The sequence below is a fragment of the Protopterus annectens genome, chromosome 14.part0 (assembly GCF_019279795.1).
Source record: "Protopterus annectens isolate FY-2018-M chromosome 14.part0, PAN1.0, whole genome shotgun sequence".
In the NCBI taxonomy this organism is placed as follows: Eukaryota; Metazoa; Chordata; order Ceratodontiformes; family Protopteridae; genus Protopterus; species Protopterus annectens.
Genome location: NC_056748.1, coordinates 25650467 through 25673256, shown reverse-complemented (window position 1 = coordinate 25673256; position 22790 = coordinate 25650467). Strand labels below are relative to the sequence as shown.

The window sequence follows — 22790 nt, the reverse complement described above, 5'->3', positions numbered from 1 at the left end:
ATCCTCATGTATTTCAGAAATTGACAGTGGCATGGGGAACTCCAGACATAGATCTGTTCGCTTCACCACTAAACTACCAGCTGCCAAAGTTTTGTACAAAAAGGTTTCATCCCACAGCCTGGAAAGTGGATGCTCTTTCTTTCAATTGGAGCAATCTTCATGTGTATGCCTTTCCTCCTCTGCCTCTCCTCCCAAAGGTACTCCTAAAGGTCAGACAGGACAAGCCAAGGATGATTTTAATAGCTCCAGATTGGCCTCGACAGCACTGGTACCCTTTACTGAGAAGTCTGGTACGGGAGCCTCCATGGCCTTTGCCTTCGATTCCACACCTGCTGTCTCAGGAGAACAGTCATTTACTCAATATCAAACTTCACTCTCTTCACCTAACAGCCTGGCATATTCTGTTTTGAACCCTGGAGGGTCTCACCTTCCACAGCGAGTTTTAAATGTTATTTTGGAAGCCAGAAGGCCTAGTACAAGGAAAGTGTACGCAGATAAATGGAAGAGATTTTTATTTTGGAGTGCAGCAAAGGAATTTGATGTTTCTGAGCCTAATTTAAGTGTGGCTCTTCAATATCTTACTGAGTTACTGGACAAAGGTTTGTCCTTCACTTCTATTAAGGTTCATGCTGCAGCAATTTCTGCTCACTATGACTGTGACCCACCATTGTTTTCTCATCCTTTGTTCAAGCAATTTCTTAGAGGGGCAAAGAATATAAGACCCCCACGTAGAGCTCCTACTCCTGCTTGGGATCTCAATTTTGTGTTGGAGAAACTCACTCTACAACCTTTTGAGCCTGCAGCTACTGCCGAGTTGAAATATTTATCATGGAAGACTGCTTTTTTGTTGGCCATTACCTCTGCAAGAAGGGTTTCTGAATTACAGGCCCTTATGGCAGTTGAGCCTTTCTTAATTTTCCATAAGGATAGGGTATCTTTGCGTACTAATCCTTCCTTTATGCCTAAAGTGGTTTCTAGTGTGGCTTTAAACCAAACTATTCATTTGCCTACTTTTATGCAAATCCCCAAAATAAAGGGGAAAAGATTTTGCACACTTTAGATGTACACAGGCAGTTGCGATATTATTTGAGCAGAACTAAAGGGTTCAGGCAGTCTCAGCAGTTATTTGTTTCTTTTGCTTTGAGTTCTCAGGGCAAGCCTGTGTCAAAACAAACTATTTCTAAGTGGATTGGGTTTTGCATTGCTTTCTGTTATTCCCATCATGGTAAGGAGATTCCAGCTGGGATTAGGCCTCATTCCACTAGGGCTACTGCCACTTGACAGCTTTTTTAAGGGGTGGCAACTAAAGATATTTTGGAGGCAGCTACTTGGAGTTCAGTGCATACTTTCTCTAAGCATTATCACCTTCCACTCTACTCTAAATCTAGGGCTGGTTTTGCCACTGCTATTTTACAGGGCATTTTGGCAGCTCCTGCTGCTTTATAGTTTTGCCATCCTCCCTTACCTCTGCTTTGGGATTCTACCCAAGTGTAAGGACTGCAGCAATGTGAGATGAAGAACATAGTACAGTTTTGTACCTACCATAAATGTAGATGTTCGAAGATCCACATTGCTGCAGTCCAATTTACCCTCCCTCCTTCCCCTCTGTAGTTAGAGGCGGTTGTGTGGGTTGGGTTGTAAATTTTGTGTTTATTGTATATATTGTACATATTATTAGTGCAAGGGTGGTGGATTGGTTGGTTGCTGTCTTTTGGTTTTGACCTTTCTTTTTGGGGTCTTCTGACATCTGGGGAAAGAAAAGACTGAGGATATGACGTCGGTCATGTGCATTTGTACCCTGACGTCCTGATGTCAGTCTAATGCGCCTTGACCGACGTCAGCCTTATACTTTGATATTCGGGCCGACCGAGGACAGCGGACTACCCAAGTGTAAGGACTGCAGCAATGTGGATCTTCGAACATCTACATTTATGGTAGGTACAAAACTGTACTTTATTGTACTTTTATTGTAGTGTTGTTGCTTGTTTTTTCATGTAGAAAAATGTCAGCTAAGCCTTCTGGATTTATGAAATGTGTTTGCTGTGGGCACAAGATTATAAACTCTGATGCCCATGGAGAATGTGTATACCGTTTGGGTCTGAAGCATATAGAGGTAGTGTGTGATATTTGTGTGGGCTTTAACTAGCCTATTACTTGGAGACAGATTGACAAGTGAGACCTCCCTCCAGTGCTCTCCAGTGAATGACCACCTGCTTTGGAGAAACCTGTTAAGTTCATGAAATTCCTGTAGATTAGCCTGGGGCCTCTGATTCTGCCTTCCCACTTAAAATGCCTAAATGAGTGTCTGGAGAAGGTACAAAGTAGGACATTGTGCATGTCCACGACCATGGAGACATAGATAAGAATTTTGCTAGAATGAGGAACTTATAAGTGGAAATCTAAATGCTGGACAGGACCCTTTCACTAATCCTCTGATCTGACATGGTCTGGTTTCTCCTCCTTACCAGTAGGACTAAAGAGCCAGCCTTCATTCTGCTGGGTACTGATCAAACATTTCCCAGGCTTCAGTTTCTCCTCTTACTTATAATGCTCTGTGCACCTTCATTATTCTCTAGATCTTGTTTGCAATTTATCACACTGACACAGTCCCAGAGCATTGCTGTTTTGTTTAGCACCCCTGGTACTGTATTTGTCTTATCCCATTTCTGCTTGTCTACATTTAAACACCACTGATTCTTTGTATGTCATGTAGTGAAAAGTTTTTATTTCTGTTGCTGAAGAGTAACATCTCCTAGGCTGTGTATTTAATTTTCATCTCTCTCTGTCTGGCCATATGTTGCACTGATTTGTATTTTTGCTTAAGTGCATTAGGGTTTGGTGTTTTAATTGTTGGATGTGTATTTCTCCCCACCTGGTATGTGTTTAGTTGTAATTCCGGGTGGAGAACTAATTTAGGCTTAAGAAATATGAAGACTGCAGCCCTGAAATCTCACTGCAAGATAGACATTTGAAATATGTAACTTGTTTAGAAGTTTCTCACTTAAAAGGTGATCGTGTTATCTGTAAGAATTTGATAAAAATGTACATTACTCGACTGTGTAATTTCCTAATTAAAAGCTTGCTCCCTAGAGGGAGGGAACCTTAACCCTCCATGTTTCAAGTGTCTCCCAGTGGGACTCTACAGAATATATCCAAGGATAAACCTACTAAAAGCCTCGGGGAATGTTTGCTGCTAGATTGCTTTCAACCCCTCAATGTTCCTTGCAGGCAAGATGTGTAATCATCTTAGTTTGAACGTGTTTTTAATTTCTTAGTGTGTGTGATTGGAACATCCTCCTAAACCAATTGGATCTGATTTCTCCAGAAACAATGGAATCTCTTTCTGTAGTATTTCTTCTATTTCAGGATTTTTCCTTTCTAGGCATCCCCTGCTAGTCTCTCTTCTGTCAGGTCCATGCGCTCAGTTTCCTTTTTATAGGTCTGTTTCACTGGACAATGGATTATTTGAAGTTGTTGAAAGCCATGCTGCAAGCACAGTTACTCTCGGGTATCATCCCATACCCCACCTTGTTTTGTTGCAGACAGGGATTGTGTGCCCCCATACTGATTTCCAACCTCCTCACTGACTGCTGCTCAGGTACCTAGTGCCATTCTGGCACCCATAGCCGGCCTTAAGCATAGGCCAACTGTGTGGCTGCCTATGGCGCCACTCTTAACAGGGGCCTTTTTCCAGCATTTATTTTATTTATTTATTTATTTATTATTTGCAGTAAAGAAATGGTTTCTTTAAAATGCCTTGAAAAATTGAAGAGCAAGACAAACTGAAAAAACGGAAGAAAAAAGTAATCTGGATGGTGTAGGTAGATCAGGATGGGGGTGCTGTGGAGCCCTTTTGCCTAGGGCACCAGTTGACCAAAGGCTTGCCCTGCTGGCACCAGTGATGACACAAATTTCTTCTAAGCTGTTGGTGTTGCTGTCAGTACCTTTTGAGCTTGGTGTCAGTGCCTTTGATATCAACAGTCTCCAAATCCGCCAATTTCAGGGTAGAGTGCTGAGACTTAACTTTTGATGCCAACCATTGCAGTTTTCAGCCTTTGAGTCATTGGGCCTGAGAGTATTGACTTCAGTATGTGCACTAGACAGTTAGCTAGCATTGAGCTTGGTGCTGTTGCTCCGCCAGCACCAGTGTTAGTAGATTCAGTGCCAGATTCATGGCATTGACTGCTTTAGTGTCGATGCAAGTATTGAGACTGGCCCAATGCTGCAGAGCCCACTCACCCCTGGTGCCATCCTTGCTGTCAGTCTTCCTGAGAGCCTATTTTCAACCATGTCTGAGACTCTGGGCACTTCATAACATCAGTGCAGGTCTGGGAGCCTTCAGCAGAAATGGACGTAATTGTCTTTAAGACATGATCACACATACATTATTAGAAAAGAAAACAAAACATATTAACATTTGTCATATTCATTCCTTATACATAGCATTTTTTTTTCGTTTTAACAATTATTCACTCTTAACATCACATAAACTTCTCCATTCAGGTCTTCCCTTAAATTTCACACCTGCTGAACATTACTCTGCATGTATTGTTCGAATTTGTTCTTTTTCGTCTCTCTCTCTCTCTCTCTTTTTTTTTTTTTTAAAGATTCTACCTCGTTATTTTATTACCTTTAAAATATTTATTATATTAGTTGCAGTTTAGATTTTGATTTTCTAGTTATTGTTTTTTTTTTGCCAGCCAATATTTTTAAAATAGTAAGGTCGTACTGTGTATAAGTAGTTCAGATCCAGTGTCCCGACTCAAAAGATGCAGCTGAATATCGTTAGTTGGAGTCATTGTCTTTTTTTCTTCCTCAGATAGTTTCTCACCAAAGGTCACAGAAAGAGGACTTGCCCATAAGAGTCTCCCATGCCAGACAATGGCTTAGACTATAAGGCTGATTCTCCAGTTACTACCCAATGGCTCAAAATTCAGAGAAATTTTGCAGATGATACAGGAAAAAAGAGAGTTGTCTAGTTTCTTGTCTTCTGATATAGATTTGTTGGAGGTGGTCAAATCACTCTCCTCTCCTTCCAGGATGGTATTTCTTATGAACAATATGATGTCCTTTGTCATGGAAGAAGCATGGAAGGAACTTGATATTTTGAAGCCTGTACAAAAGAAGCTAGACAAGATCTTCTGGACCTCTTAAGGCTGGGAACTGTTGGATATAGAATCCTGGGTGGACTCTAGTTACTGTGGGGGTCCTGGAAAAGTCTGCATCTCCATTGAGCCCAGTGGTCCACCTGCCGCAGAAGTTGTCCATGGCTGTGGATTGATTTAGGATGTGAGTCAGTGTGCGCTACCTTTCAACTGAGGGTATTTGCTTACCAGGCACTCACTTTCAGGTTCCAGTGTATCATTCTTGAAGAAACGCCCCAGAAATTGGAAATGTTGTTAGGTACAGGGCTTAAGAATGTGTTTAATCAGGGCATCTGTACCCTCCACCATGAGTAACCTCACTAACCTCACCACATGCCATGCTCATAACTGAGCTATTATTGTAACAAAGGTAGCTGTCTCTGGAGTGGCCGTAAACCATCATATCCTGCTTTGCCTAACTGACTTTGCAGTGGCTTCCAGAGTGATTTTCATTAATATCCTCTCTGATGTTTTCAATCTTCATCTATTCTTGACTGATGGGTTATGGTTCCGATCCTCAGAACTGATCCATCCATCATATAGCTCACACCAGCCAGAAAACTCGTGTGCTAATAATCTATCCACAATGCCCCTCTCTACATTACGTCAGATCTCGTTTGCCACTCTTATAAAAAAGACGCGTCAGCTGACTCTTCCAGCTAAGTACATTTTAAAAGTTTTATTACATTTTTCTAACTTCGTCTTCAAGTTGCATAATGTTTTCTAAACCTTGTCTACCCTTTTTCTATTTCGTACAAGTGTTTTGTTTCCTTAATCCTGTACCATTTGGTATTTTTTGCCTACCATAGTTTGTTTCCTCTCTCTTCTCCCTTCCTTACTGTTGGGTAATCTTTCCTACCATCATTGGCAGAATTCTTCTCTGTTTGTGAGTGAGTGTGTTTCTCAAGTTTTTTCCTTCTTGATCTTCTACCCTTTTGCTATTATGGCATCAGATAAGTCAAAACCAACCACTGGTTTTAAACAGTGCCAAGAGTGCAGCAGGAAAATGCCAAGCTCTGATGGCCATGACAAATGTGTATACTGTTTGGATGTTTCTTGATCTAGAGTGTTGTATTTGCCAGGGCTTCAGTAATAGAGTCCTGGTTGAATGTAGAAATAAATTGATCATAAACAGGCTTCTTAAGGCTCCTTTTCAGGAAGCATTATCCAAGGCCGACCAGTCTCCTCCGGCATCTGGTGTAAAATCTGCTCATTCAGTGCTGACATCTCCATTGGCACTGACATCTAAAGAGCATATAAACACCCTTCAGCTGGTTCCTCCTCAGAACTGAAATATAAGGTTCTGAAAATTTTGGAATGCACTGAGTCCTTGGCACCAACCTGTACCTCTGTGCCATCAACGTTGACCATGACACTGACTCAAATAACTCCAGCGTCGGCACTGGCTTCTTTAGTTACCACATTGGTAATGACATCTTCAGCGGTTCCTCAGCTTCTGCCCTGGTGCCAAAGTCTGAGTCTTTCTCTACACCCAGAACTTACATATTCACCATTGATCGACCTCTTTCTGGGGCAACTTCCTAGCCCTTTTATAGAGACCTGAATCTCCCTCTGGATTATCCATTTGCTCCACCAGGAGTCTTTCGGAAGTTGACATAGGGATGTTGGTGGATCAGCTTCTGACAGGTAGGCCTCTCCCCCCCCCCATCTTCTCAGCCCCCTCTCCCTCCTGATGCAGGGGATTTCTGTCCAAGTACCCCTACATATACTCCTCGACCTGTTCACAAGCTGTAGAGCTGTCAACTCCAACCGCACAGATTTCCAATGGCCTCGGTGCCGACAAATTCCTTGTCTTCAGTTCCGGGCATGGCTCTGACTTTCTCATTGCATTCAGAACCAACGGGTCCCCAGGATCGGGTCTCCACTGTTGGGTCCAGAGGGTTTGAGTCAGCTTTTGTTTTTTGTTAAGAGCCGACCTTATTGCTTTGGTGGGGGCCCTTTCTCTGCTCCGGCTTTGCAGGTGGGTCTCTCAGGGCAGGACGTGACCTCAGTTCCGAGTTTCTGTCTCTGGTTCCCATCCCTCCTCGGGGGAGGGGCCTGTCTTCCAAGCTGTGGACAGGGCTTTGACTACTGCTGCTTCCCAGGTGGCTTCTGTGTTACCAGAGTCTCACTTCTTGACCCCTGCCTACCTGGAACTAACTCCAACCTGTGTACCTGGACAGTGAACTCCAAGAATGTAAGACATACTGACCAAGGGTTACCCCTCTTCCGAGTCCTCTTCAGGTATTACCACTGAAGAGCCTCTTCGGAAGAAATCGTCTAAGAGGAAACACCTGGACTCCCCTGAAGAGTCCATCACTGAGGAGACACATTTCAGTGAAGGGGAGGGTTCCCCCTGGTCACCCCTGGAAGAAATCTCCTTTGGAGACATTCTAGAGATCCTTAGAAGGATGGCGGAAGGCCAAAGACCCTACCTCTGAAGAGTCTGTGTACTTGGAAGCCTTTGAAGCTTGCCCATCTACTTCCTGGATGACCCCTCCCACTGACTGTCTTATTAAATTGATTGCCCAGCAGGCTTGGAAGTACCCTGATTTGATTTAACCAATTACCCAGAGGCCAGATAAAATACTTTCCACTCCAGGGGATTATCAGTACTGGGTGAAAGGATTAGCAGTAGATGCCATGGTGGTAGTGGCTACCACTAAAAAGGAACTGGCTGTGGAAAGTTCCACTGTTCATCCTTTACCTTTACCATTAGGTCCTTGAACTTTTTGGCACATTTTATTAAGCTACAGAGGGATCTGGTCAAGGAGCAGTAGCTGAGGGATTCCAGGAAAAAGTGGCCTCCCAGTTACCTACCCTGGAGTCTATCTGTAATTCATCCATGAGGTTAATTGCACATGCAGCCTAAGGGGTGACCAGGTCAGCAGGTTCAGGAGTTGCGATTCAACAACACTCTTGGATGCACCTGTGTGAGTGTGTGGAGCCATTCAAGTCTTCCTTTGTCAATGCCCACTTTGACGGATCCTCCTTGTTTGGCCCCAAAGTTAAAGGAACTTGATCCAGATGTGAGAAAGATAGAAAGACCCTGTCTGCAGGGAGCATATGTTTTTCTGAGCCTATTCCAGAAATCAGAGGAGCAAGATGTGGTTCAAAAAGTCCCAGAGGCCTTTCCAGGACACACGTGGTATGAAACCCCCTTGGGGTAGAGGGAGGAGCTCCAATGGAAGATGCCATCCTAGAGGCAGAGGTGACCTGCAGAATCAGGGTTCCAGGGAGTGCTCCTCTGGTCAATGCTCCAAAAAGGAGGCCCAATTGCTTGCCTCAGGAGGCAGTTGGAGGAAGATGTTCTTTTCACCCAACAGCCTGGCAACAAGTAACCACAGATGCCTTGGTGCTAAGAATTATTTCCAGAGGGTACTTTATCCCCTTCATTCTTTATCCAGGAACTCGAAAATGACTCCCCAATGTTCCGCCCAGTCAAGAGGGACCAAGCAGCCTTAAAAAATACAAAAGCTGCTAGAAAAGAGTGTCATCCAAGAAGTCTCACCAGACGAAATAGGATCCGGATTTTACTCAAGGTTCTTTTTAGTTCCAAAAAAAGATATGGGACTGGAGACCAATTCTGGATCTCAGCATTCTAAACAAATTTGTCCAATGGTCTAAATTCTGGATGGTCATGGTTCAGTCAATACTTCCCTTTCTGGAGAAAAACAATTGGATGTGCTCTATAGACCTTCACGATGTGTATTGCCACGCAAAAATGGACGAATACTCAATAAGGTTTCCACTTCTGGCTAGGAGCTAGTCACCATCAGTTCAGGTTGCTGCCCTTTGGTCTCACCACAGCCCCCAGGGTGTTCACCAAATGTATGGATGCAGTAACACTTCACTTGAGACTGCACAGATTCTGGGTGTTTCCATGTCTAGATGACTGGCTCATCATTGCTTCCACCAGACATTTACTGCTTTAGGTGACAGAATTCACCCTGCAACTGTTCTTGCCGCTAGGCATCAGGGTCAATCTTACAAAGTCTCAACTCACCCCCTGTCAGGATATGGAATTTATAGGAGCTCATCTCAACACACACTGCTGTGTGGCCTCTCTATCTTCTTACAGGCTACAGAAAATAAAATCTTAAGTTCATTCTGTCCTGTGCTCAAAGTACCAGCCCTGCTAGTGCTTCAAGCATATTAGGGTCCATGGCAGTGGTGATCACTGTGGTCCTATTAGCGAGATTTCACATGAGATTACTGCAGTGGCTTCTTGCGAATCAGTGGTCCATTCTAACCCACCCAGTGAATCACCCCATACTTATCACAAGTCGATGCAAAAAGGACCTATCCTGATGGATAGAATCCCAAAACCATAGTGACCATGGATGCCTCCTAGAAGGGGTGGGGTGGGGGCATTATCTGGGAAAGACCGTTCAAGGGACTTGGTCCCCAACAGAAGCCAATCTGCATATCAGCATTCTGGAGCTGAGGGCAGTGCTACTAGCGTTGCAAGCATTTCCCTCTGCCCTATCAATTGCAATTCAGTCAGACAACATGCCCATAGTCTGGTACATTTACAAGCAAGGAGGGGGGGGGGGGCAAATCCTGTCCCCTGTGTCAAAAATCCCTCTGAGTGTGGCAATGGGCCATTGCCTACAACTGTTTTCTGATAGCAATGCACATTCTGGGGAGTTCAAATGTCCTAGCAGACAAACTAAGCAGATGCATTCTAATGCTTATTATTCTGCCAATACTAAATAAACTCCTCCTTACCTAACTACCTTCTCTTAACCATCATCCTTACTTTCTAACTGAAAATCCTTTTTCTTTTAGACACACTTCTCTTATATGATTGTTTTCTCTGTATATTTATTCCATCACGAACAATGTTTTTTATTTCTTATCTAAATGTAACCTTAATTTGAATTTGTCACTGATTGTTGTTAAATGTTCTAGATTTCTCTGTAACCTGTATTTTAAGTGTTACTAATTTTTTTTAATGTGGAGCCTTTCTCCCCGGGCCTCCACTGAAAATGGATATGTATCCAGTCGGACTTTCCTGGTTAACAAATGTAAAATAAAGTAAAATAAAATAATGCCTCACGACTGGTCTGTCAATCCCAAGGTAGCGAAGAAGATCTTTCATCGCTGGGGCCAGCCTTGCTGTGATCTTTTTGCTTCACCCCAAAACAGCAAGTGCAGAAGCTCCTTTGCCCTAATCCCCCCCTCAGGGGGAGTCACTGAGAGACACTCTTCTCCTCAATTGGCCCCCGGGTCTCCTGTATGCCTTTCACCATTTCCCTCTTTCTCAAGAAAGCAACCAGGATGAGAAGCAAAGTAATACTCGTTGCAACATTCTGACTTTGACAAATCTTAGCATCTAGTTCACCGTCCATGGATTCTGGTTCCAGTTCCGGACCTTCTATCTCACCCTCAGGAACTGGTGCATCCCAGTTTGCAAAGTCTCAAGCTTAACGGCTTGGTTCCTCCAATTCAGTTAGTTACCAGGCATAATGGTATTTCATTCTCAGTATAAAAAATTTTACTGGCATCCCATAAACCATCCACCAGGAATCTCTACTTCAGTAAATGGATCTGATTTTTAATCTGAGTTTGCGGTAATGGCCTCCATTCCTTTCAAGCCCCAGTGGAAAAAAGTTTTAGACTTTTTGGTTATTCTTTTTGATAGGGGAGCATCCGCTTCTGTAGTTAAGGTCATTCTAGCAGCCATCTCTAACTTTCATAATGGCTTCAGAGATCTATCCGTAATTTCCCACAGACTTTGTAAGATCTTCCTCAAGGGAACTATCCATTTAAAGCCCCCATTTAAAGATCCTTTACCACCATGGGATCAGACTGTTGTTTTGCAGTCACTAGTAGTTTCCCCCCTTTGAACCAGCAGCTACTTGTAACTTAAAGTTCCTCTCTGGAAAACGTTTTTAATTATAGCTGTCACCTCTGCAAGACGAGTTTTCGAATTGCAAGCCTTATATTTAACCCCCCCCCCCCTTACTTACTTTCCCATAAGGATAGAGTTACACTCAGGACAAATCCATCCTTTCTTCTGAAGGTGGTCTCAGAGTCCAACATTAATCAGGCTATAGACTTACCTCTCTTCTTTCCAAATTTTTCTAATAAAGGCGAATATTGCTTACACGTGTTAGATGTTCACAGACAATTATCATTCTATCTCAACAGAACTAAAGAATTTAGGAGATCAGAACAATTATTTGTCTCCTTCTCTGGCGCAACCTTAGAGAACTCTGTCTCTAAGGCTACCATGTCAATATGGTTAAGAAATTGTGTTTCTTAACCATATTGACATGGTAATATGGTTAAGAAATTGTATTTCTTTCATTTTATAACAAAAAGAATCTGAAGCTTCCAATGCCAATGAATTCACATGCCACCAGATCTACCTCAGCTGTCTTCTATTCTAAACCTGCCATGAGTGAAATATGCACAACAGCAACATGGGCTACTCTGCATACCTTTATTACTCATTACAAATTGGATTTAGTCTCCAGGGGAAGAGCTGCCTTTGGTTCTGTGGTTCCCAGGAATATCCTAAAATTCCATAGGGCCACCCAGGATATAAAGTAGCTGGGGACTGTGTCCCATCAGTCAAGGATAGATGAAGATTGACAGCATCAGATAAAGAAGTTATGTCTTACTATAACATTCCATCTGTGTTCTCAGTCTTCATCTATTCTTGGCGTCCCACCAGCCTTCCCCCTCCTGTGGGTTCCTGGTGGATCGATCTGTTGTCCTGGGTTTTTCTGTTAGGACACTCCTTGGACATGGCTTCCTCTTTTGGATTTGTTTTCCCTTCATTGTTCTATAAGTTTGCAAACTTGATCTGAGGTAATGTAGTGAGGGGCATTGTGGGTATACTATTAGCTTGAGAGTTTTTTTGGCTGGTGTGAGCTATATTGACAGCTGGATCAGTTCTGAGGATTGGAACCATAACCCAGAGTCAAGAACAGATGAAGCTCGACAACACGGATGGAATATTATGATAAGACACAACTTTTTTTTTCAGTGGTCCTGATCTTTCTGAAATGCTGGTCAGGAAAAAAAAATTGAGAGAAACTCCTTGCAGCTGTTTGTTTCAAATCTGACTCCTCATCACATCTTTTCTGCTGTGCAAGAGTCCACCTCAGATGTGGTCCACATGTGGTCAGCAACAAAATCAACAGCCAGGAGCAAACCAGTATGGATGGGATGGCAGTTGCCAGCCTGAGAAAGAATTCCCTACTAGAGTCTTGGGTTCCACACTCCCTGGTCTAGGAGACAGCAGCAAGTTTGCTGAGTTTGTAAGCCTTGCCTAGCTGCTTCTTTCTGGAAGTAGTTGGGGTTTATCTGTCCCTTCACTTGCTAGTTTGGGAGACCTTCACATGTGACTGCTGGACATTAGACAGACATAATATCCAAAGACTACATTATTTTTTTTTTCCTTTCCCATCTCCAGTAACACTCCTTTGCAATGCCCCACTATCTTAGAGTAGGGCAACACTGCATGAAGTCTCAAATCTCCTACTAGAAAGAGCTATTCAGGAGGTCCTAGCACATAGTGTCACAAAACAAAAAACAAAAAAAAAGGCAGATCAAGAGCCTAAGACCCATTCTGTTCTTGCGTGGGCTCAGTCTGTTTATACCAAAGCAAAAGTCCTGGATCATCACACTGTCAGGTTGTCAAGAAGAGATGCAATGTGTTGTTTGGATTTCTGTGATGTTTTCCTCCATGCAAATATTGCCAAGGAGTTAAAAGAGGTTTCTTTGCTTCCTACTTGCAAGCATAAGAGTCAAAAGAGGCTCCTATGCTTCCAGGCAGGGGTAAGCCCTTATCAGTTCTGGGCTCTTCCTTTCAGGGTGTTTCCCGACCACAGGGTAGTCACAAACTGCATGAGCACAGTTGTAGTGAACCAGAGGCTGGAAGAGGTCAAGGTCTTCCTGCACTTGGACAACTTTCTCATGTCTTCTGCAACTTTAGAGAAGCTGATACTCAACTGGGATTCTCTTCTGTAGCTGCTCTAGTCACTGGAGATCATGGTAAACTGTGGCCTGTTTCAGATGTGGCCCATGCAGGTGGTCACATAGGTTGCTCACTTAACACTTCATTTGCAAATTCATCCATGTTGGAGAAAGGATTCCTGCCTGTATTCAGGTAGTATACAACATCTCTCATTTTAGAGCAGTGTCAACTCCTGCAGCATACAGTTGTATACAACATGCACCTTTACTTTCAAATGGAAGCAGTGACTGCATGCATCTTGACACCATACATCTTTTCTTTCAAAGACTTAATATGCTTCTCCTTCTCCAGAAGCATTGTTTCAGAATACGCTTTTTTGAAAATAAATCACTGCCATTTACACATCATACTGATAGTCTCAGATTGATGGAAATGACAATTGCTGGTCAGAACTGCTTCAGAAGATTTAAAAAAAAAACTGCTTCAGAAGATATCCAAACCTCAGTGGAGGTGGGTCTACTTCACCCTGTCGAAGGCCGACAATATCGAAGCTGATATTGTCGGCACCAAAATGTAGAAAGCAAAAATCATCGCGCGTGTAAACGGAAATCTCTGTAAGTAGAGATTTCCATTTACTGCAATGTAGTGTGATCTCTGAGTTGGTATATTTAAGTAGTGGGGGGTGTGGGGGGTACAGGGGGGCTTGCCTCCCTGCATGTGTTGCGTTTGGGTGGGGTTTTTTTTGTGTGTGTGTGTTCGATGTTCGGGGGTTTCGACATTTTCATGTCTATTATTACACTGTCGACAGTTTGAGTTTTCAACAACATAATATAAACGCATGGAGGTTACCATAGCTTACAGTTCTACTTTCCCAATAATGGAGTGGCATCTTTGCCTTCTCTGAATAATAAAAGTGAATTAATTTGCAAGCCCGTTTATTCTCTGATGGCGGGGAGTCTCTAGGTGTGCTTTGACAAGAGCAGTCTGCAGGGGTCATTATGCAGTCAGAAATTAAGGGAGTCTGTGCTCTTATCAGCATTTCAAAAATGAGAGAATATTTGCATCTACCATCACCACAGGGAGTCTCGGCACCTTCCCCTTGTGAGTGCGTGCTCCCAGGCACTTGAAAGCTGCTTTGCCAAGAAGTAGCTTGGCAAATTGCATGCCTGCCTGTAGGACACCCACTGCACTGCGGCTTTTCTTTTTAGGGATTGTGGCTGTGTTCATCCTTCTCCACCTCCCCAGCCAGATGAGTGCAGCCATCATCCCCTCGCAGTGCTTTCAGCCCAAGCCACTGTCAAACTTGGTTCACATAGGGTGCAGTCAGGGCTTTTTTCCTTTACACCACTAGCTCTAGTTGTTTGCCCTTGAGTCTTGATTCAGTGTGTTTGTCACATGAAGGTCTTAAAAGCCTTTAAAAAAAGCCACTTAAAAGGAAATCCTAACTAAAATGGTTTAGTTTCACAGTGTGGAGTACAGAGCATAACACAGCCCCACACCCATGTGCACCATGCCTGTCATATTTCACTACTTGCCTCTACTGTAATATCGCTGCTGCCAGTCTTACCTGTGACAGTGCATCATGTGTTTATGTATGTTTTGTCTGCTACTTTAAACAGCCAGTCTTGTTCTGTATATCCTAACTCATTCACTGTTGTGATTTCTACTCTTGTTGTAAATATTACCAGTTGTTGTTGTGTCTTTCGGCTTTTCCCGGTTAGGGGTCGCCACAGCGGAACTCCGGTCCGCTAATGATTGGCAGTAGATTTTTACATGCAGAGTTGCCAGCCCTGACGCACAACCTTCAACGAAGGTACGCCCATTCACGCACGTCTCCACACAAAAGACGCTCTAGCTGAGAATCGAACAGGACAATGTCCTATTGTGAGGTGACAACGCTACCGCAGCACCACAATATTGCCAGTCTTATGAGATTTTTTTACGAAAATTTTTACCTCTGTTAATTTGTGTAACATCAGTTTTTGTTGCTGATTTCTACTCATCACTTTAAATGTTGTCAAATTAATACTTTGTTTTTGTGTAATGTATTTAATATCCACTTCCTAATGTTATGCAGAGAGTTTCAAAGCCCGGTAGAAAAAAAATAATTTTAATTATTAATGGCATCCTGAGATATATGCATATGAATTACACGAGTATGTATCTTTGTTGTCCTTGTTAGTTAGCATTTATTGAATAAAAAGAAAATGGAGAAAAAAATATTGGTATTAATGTGTTATGAAACCCTTCTGTGTTGTCATTGGCTCAACAACTGCACACTTGCCTTAGAAGCTGGAAGATCAGAAGGTTGAGAGTACTGTTCGTATACTAGGTGCTTTGATTTATTTTGCAGGACTAACACTGCAATGTGTTGTAAATGGAAGGGGATGCTGCAATCCTGAGTGTTCCTTTTTCTGCAAGACATATTAAACTGTGTTCCATCTGCCTGAGGTGGTGCAAGCTTAGGCTGATGAAAAAAGATCTCACAGAACTTACCAGAGAGAAAGAGATTAGTTTTACATATTAAGAGTACATTATTAATGGTCTGTGTGCAGTTTTTGTAAACTGTTTAGATATGCCCATATTTACATTATTTTTCCAACCTTTCAAACCCCCCCCCCCCCCCCCCAAGTTGTGGAGGTACTTTATAGGTGCTTTTTAGGTGTTATCTTACATTTTATTTTACTAATTTCCCATCTACAAAATTCTCTGCTTGCGTCTCGGAACAAATACTGTATCTTCATAACATTAAAAACATTAACAAAGTTGCTCAGTATTCCCTTATTTAAATGTTTTTTGTTGTATAACTGGGTGTATCTGCTGGATGGAGGACCCTTTTCAGGGAAAACCTGGGCCATAAGACAGTGCAATGAGAACAGATGCTGGCAGATAGAAGTAAAGAGTAATAAACTATAAAATGTGTTTTGTAGGTAAAATAGAAGCAGGTCTTGTTATAAGATTACTACAAGAAGTAAAATTAGAAAAACAATTACAGCCTTCGTTCTTGAATGAAAAGTACTAAAACAGACTAGATAAAAAGACAAATTCAGTATTCTTACCTTTTTCTTTCCATCCTCTTAATTTACCCATTTTTTCCACAACATAAACTTAATATTTCCTTTTGCAAAATTCTTTCCCATCTCTTACATTCTATCTTTCCTGGCATATTTCTGATACACATTACATTTTTTCCTAAGGTGGTCAGTATGAGTAACACATTGGGTCTCCCCCAGAAATAGGCCCAAAACATAGTCGAACTAACACGTTCATCAAAGTGTAACTAAATTGATACTTTTTTTCACAAAATACATCCTTCCTTTATGCTAGAAGTCTTGTGTGAGAGACTTTGAATCAAGAAGCTCAGTCCGTGTTGATTTTACAGACAGGAAAAGAAGAGGAAAGTGGTCAGATGTATTGGCATCATAATGTCCAGATTTTTGCCTCATATTTTTAATCTGTTCCTCATAAAGTTTGTGTATTTTCAGACAAATCAGTGAGGATTAAAGTGACTAAATAATGACAGGCATTTGAGTTTCACACTTCATATCCTTTAGAAAATGCATGCTAACTCGGTACCTTTCATTCCAGCAACTAAGTTTATATGAACAATATTTAAAGTTTGTCCCTATTTTTGGGCCTTTGTCCCGCCATTATTTTTTGGCTTTGTCCAGATTTCTTGTGTTGCAAGGTTGAGAGATATGATTGGCATAGAGGGGTAAAGGCCCGTCTGTGACCCAGGCAATGAGAGTTGTGCTACTGTCCAGTGCACCTTCCAAAGTTGGCTAGACAGTGTGGATAAATGATGAGGATTTGAATGCTGTCCTGTCCTTTGGGGGGATGGTGGTGATTTATTTATTTCCAGTTTGATAACCGGGGAAGTCCACTGGGCTCGAGGGCCCATTTTCAGTGGAGGCCCGGGGAGAAAAGCTCCGATCATAAACATATTACACACTTTAAGTTACATATTACAATGAAATTGCACCCTTAAACAATTTACAAATAGGAAAAATACAATTTTTCATACAGATTGTATTAATAGTACAGAAAACAAAATATATAGTTTTATTTTAAGTTTCAGATGAATGATACATTTTATGTAAATAGTGAAAGTTACAGTTGCAAGAAGAGGCATGTAGTCAGAGGGAAGTGAAGATATAAAAGAGTTTACATAGAGTTTACAGTGGGGCGAAGATGAAGAAAGTAGAGGGTGGGGGACAAAGAGAGTTAGAAGAAAGAGGGGCAGGAGGGAGGTAATTACAAGGGGAAGTGAAAGCATTTAGGTAGGAAGTATAAAATTACATTTCCAGTTTAGTGAGAGGTGATTATGGAGTAGAGGTTTAAATTTTTATGGATTTGTAGTGGATCTTAGCAGGGGAGGGAGCAGGTACCATTTCTTTGCTATGATGTGTTCAGTGGCTAGCCTTATCCTCTACTAAGTGGAGACTGGAATCAGGTCAAGTGCAGCCAAGCTAGGCTAAAAACTTCACAGGTGTTGCTGTCTGTGATTGGATGGTGCCATTTCTAGTCCACACTTTATAGAAGTCCATAGAAGATTGGTGCATATAAGCAGCTAAGGCCCTCCCCTGTATGTACTCTTAATCGAGTTGAAAAAGTAACTGTACTGTATTGCATTATTTATTGTGAAGCTTTTCTGTTTATGCCTTTAATTAAAAAAAAAATAGTCTGCAGTCCAGTGGACATAAAAATGCAAGTATGAATAAAATGAATAAGCATATCCTGTATTTAATAGGTAAACTACGTAGATGGGCCCTGCCTGTAAAGATGAAGAATTAGTTATGGTTAGAAGAAGTGGAATTGAATGAGCCTGCATTGAATTTCAAAAGGGCTCCTGCAAGAGTAAAGGCTTGTAATGGTACCACAGGTATTATTAGGAAATTTGATATTAACACAGAATAGAAAATAAAACAATTGACCACTTCATTGCTTTCCAGGGGAGCTGTTAAGGTAAATATTTCACTCAGTTGTACTTGCATAAAAGTGTACCTAATAATGTAATATCTCATTCTGCAGTATTATAGTCTGCCTTCCACCCCTTGGTAAGGGCTGGTGTGCGCATGGTATGTCATTGACCAGAGACAGGCTAATAATGTACTTGTATCATCTACATTGACTTCTGGTTTCAATGGGTGTTTCTTGCTGCATTTCATTGTCCAGACTGTATTTTCAGGGTCTTGTAATAGGAAGGAATGCTGGAGGGTGGAGGATTGTTCCTCCTATTTTTTGTGACTGTAAGTGAAAATGACAGTATGCTGTTGGCGTAGTGGTTGGGGAACTGTTCCCTGTTATTGCTGCTGCTGAAGAAACTGCTCCAATGTAGTGGTGGCTGGAGAATACAGGCTGACATTTTTCTGATTAAATGTTCCTCAGTATGTGGTGTTAAAGTAGGTTATGTATATAACAAGCTATTTTGAAACCAAAATATTATGTCCCTCTAGCTGTAGCATTATGGTCACTCACTCATGCTTTGCCATGTGAAATTATCATGTTAATGAACAGTTTGACACATTTTCCTTGTATGTTAGTTGCCATTGTTTATAAACACTATGCCACTGACAACTTCCTTGTGTAGAAACATTTTAGACAGTCTCCATTTTTATTTGATGAAATTATTTTGAATAGTGATTTATACTGAAATACGCTCAGTGGATCTGACTTTACAAACCGTTCTTTTTCAGAGAAGAACAAGGGAGAAATTAATGAATGTGCTTTCACTCTGTGGTCCAGAAGCTGGTCTTCCAAAGAATCCATCAGTAAGTCTTGTTCTGCTTTTTATGTATGTATGTATGTTTGTGTGTGATTCTGCAGTGGTTTTTTTTCAGCTCATTGTGTGTGCGTACGTATATATGTACGTATATATGTATGTTTATATATGTATATTTTATATATATATATATATATATATATATATATATATATATATATATATATATATAGAGAGAGAGAGAGAGAGATGTATAGATATACATGTGTGTGTGTGTGTGTGTGTGTATATATATATATATATATATATATATATATATATAAAAATATATATATAGATAGAAATATAGATATATGGGCATATATGTAGATATATATATATATATATATATATATATATAGATATATATATATATATATATATATATATATATATATATATATATATATATATATATATAGTGTGTGTATAATGTATGAATTCCTTTCAGAAGCTCAAAGTTTCAAAACTTTGAACTTCAAAAGGCCAAGACCATAAGATCAAAATTTTGAAACTTCAGATGTTTTGAATGGAGATCGCCATACAGAGTGGAAGTGGAAATTTACCATTTTCCTCACTGTAGTGCAATCTCAGAATTAGTATATTTATTTAGCAGGGGGTGTGGGGGTGCAGGGGAGTTTGCCCTCCTGCAAAGACGTAAAAAAAATGTATTACGTTTTCAAAGTTTCAAAACTTTGATCTTATGGTCTCTGCTGTTTGAAGTTCGAAGTTTTGAAATTTCAAGCTTCTGAAGTAGATCTATCTATATATATATATATATATATATATATATATATCTGTATATATCTATATATATATATATATATATATATATATATATATATATATATATATATATATATATATATATATATATATATACATGTGTGTGTGTGTGTGTGTCTATATATATATATATATATATATATATATATATATATATATATATATATATAATGTAAAATACAAACACATGCATACACTGTGTAAATATACACAGTTAGATACACAAACTTAAACAAAGAGTTTTCATATGTTCTCTTTCCCTGTCACCAGAAGATAATTTTTGTAGATGTTTCCAGGCCTTCTTTTGGGGGCTTTCTGTCTCTGTTTTTTGTAGAGAAGTAGCCCCTACACCTCCAGACATGCACTTTTTTTTTTTTTTATCTTTTCCATTTCTTTTCTTTCATTTGGGTCAGGATTTCAGCTTCTGGACACTACCGTTGTGGACTCTTTCAAGCTTTTATGCCATTTTGATTTGTTTTTTAATTTGGGGAGTTTATCCATCCCATGTTCACCTCAGAGTTGAATAAACCAAAGTTTCATGTGTGCTGCCAAAAGATGGACTTGAGGATGAGCATGATCTGTGCTTTTTTGTTTACACAAAGACTGTGCTAAATGACTACACATCCTATCATGAGTTTAATCAAAGGTTGGCAGCAGAGCAATGTTACTGGGCTCAGACACTTCCAGCATGGCAAAGGATAGCAGTCACCTGGCTGAAAATGCTGCAAGGCCTGTAAAGCCTGATAATGAGATGCAGATGCATTTATGACTGATTTTAATAAAGAAGAACTTGAAACACAAGTCTTAATGGATTTAATCCATGAGGAAGAGCCTAAAGATGGAGATGAGACTGATTGGAATATGGTAGAACAAATGCTACATGAGCAGGAAGTTTCTGAAAAATCTGGTAAGCCGGGAGAGAAATAAATAAATGTGTGTATAAATCTTGAGTGTTTACTCAGCCGATGGAGAAGCCAGTTTTAAGGACCTATACTTGCCACAGGAGAGAGAATTTATGCAAACACAGAAAAGAGAACTGCAAACCTCATGCTGTAGTTTAAGTCAGGCAGGCAGAAGAAGCATGAAGGAAGAGGGAAGCACAGGTTTGCAAAGGAACACTGAAAGACTTGAATATGCAGAGAAAAAAGTGATAAGAATCCGAACAAAACACACACGTGTGGAATGGCATTATGGGTAATATTTTATCGCTAGTTTTTGATTTAAAAGATGTGAGTATTAATTCACTCGGGTAATAGACTTTTGAAATGAAATTTGAAACTTTTTTTGTTAGAACAGCATGCTGTCATCATGGAAAGACTTTTTTTTCAGAATTTATGCATGGAACTAAAAAAAATGTGCAGTTCAGAACATCAGATGTGAAAGAATGAGTTAAGAACTTTGTTTATAGTGAAGTATGTGATGTTAAGATGGTGCATGAGGAAAGAAAATTTTGGACAGGAGAGTGGGAAGTATAGGGTAATATTAAATGTAAGTGAAGAAAAAATGCATCAGGTTCTAAATATGAACATGCTAAATGGACAAAAATACTTTTAGATATTGTGGTGAAACTAAAGCCTTTTTCCCCTTATTTGTGGAGAATGAACACATTTGGTGTAAAATTGTAATAGGAGATGTGGACAATGCTGAGAGACATGCGTTGTCTAGATTTTCTTATATTTCTGGTATGTTCCTCATCAAATTTGTGGTTTTCTGGCAAATCACTGAGGACTGAAGTAACTAAATAATGACATACATGAGTGTCTGACTTCATATCCTTCAGGAAATGCATGCTGACACAAATCCTGTTATTCTAGCAACATTCTAAGTTTATAAGACCAATATTTAAAATCTTTCCCTATTTTTTTTGCCCTTTGTCCCCCTCCCCATTATTTTAAGCTTTGTCCAGATGTCTTGCGCTCACAGGTCGAAAGGTGTTCTGGGCGAAGGGTCATACTACCAGGAATTGTAAACCTATATGTAGAAAATGTAATGAGCAGGGTGTTTCTTTTAATTGGCCTTTGACAGAAAAAGAAAGTGGAAAAAAAGTATAAAAGAGGGACAATTAGTTGAAAATGTTACTGTGAAGATTTTTGTGAAGAAGATTGTATAATGTGGGAAGTATGTGAAGAAGAAAATGTAGAAAATACTGAAAGGGATGGAGTAAATGAAGAGGTCTGGAAAAAGGTCTCAGATATAAGTTCGAATTAAGTATGCAGTATTAGAAAGTGAAGGAGAGAGGAGGGACAGTGAAAGAACATAAAACATTTGGGGAGGGTTATGGGAAAAGGAAAATAGAAACTGAAAGTAAGAAAGATAAAAAGAAAGGAAAATGATCTAGGAATATTGGCATTAAATGTAAATAGTATACAAAATGAGTTTTGTTATCGATAGAGTTTAGAAAATAAGAGTAGGGATGTAGTATGTTTGTTGGACAGAAGGTGGGGAAAAAGAGAGCGCTGAAGAAGCATGGGGAAGGAAGATTATATGGTCATTGGGAAAATAGACATATTCTGGGATAGGTGTTCTGATAAAAATATTAGATGTGTTAGTAAGTAATACAGGATGGGTGGTAATGTGATTTGAGAAGGGAACGATATGTCAGACCAGTAGGGCTCTATGTATGCAAAATTATGTCAGAAAGGAAAAAGATAATCTGATGTTGTTAATCTTCTTTCCATTCATCACTGATGGGTTCTGTTCTGAGCCCTGGGATCCGAGTCGGCCTAATACCAAGCTCGCGCCAGCCAAAAACTCTCGAGCTAAGTTTGTACCCACAATGCCATTCTTCCTGTTACCTCAGATCTCGTTTGCCGCGTAGCCATAAAGCCGAGCTCTCAGCTAAGTGAAAACTTTTTTATATCTCTTAGAATATTTTGTCACCTTTCCTCTCGATTGTGGTTTATATTTGATAATTCTATATTTTTACAGTTATATTTAGACCTTTCACCCCCTGCTTCTACCCATTTGGTAAACTCTTAAGTACCACTGGTGGTATGGCCTTCTCTCTCTAACCTTGTGGTGTTCCTTGAATACCATCGTTGGTATTTCTTCTCTCTTTCCCTTTTATCTGTCTAGTTGTGTGTGTTTAGGCATAGAAATAGCAGAGTTTAAAATTTTTTTATAGTATTCTATCTTGATTGTTGTGTGTAAATTTCATGATGTCTGA

General features: G+C 40.4%; 1 protein-coding gene across 1 annotated transcript in view; it reads left to right on the top strand.

Moving 5' to 3' along the window:
• The window catches only part of FRYL (FRY like transcription coactivator), a 3917685-nt gene that overhangs the window by 3303036 nt on the left and 591859 nt on the right, over positions 1 to 22790 (top strand). The window contains exon 50 of the mRNA XM_044055727.1: positions 18774 to 18848. Coding sequence (XP_043911662.1) covers positions 18774 to 18848 — 75 coding nt within the window. The remainder of the gene's footprint in view (positions 1 to 18773; positions 18849 to 22790) is intronic.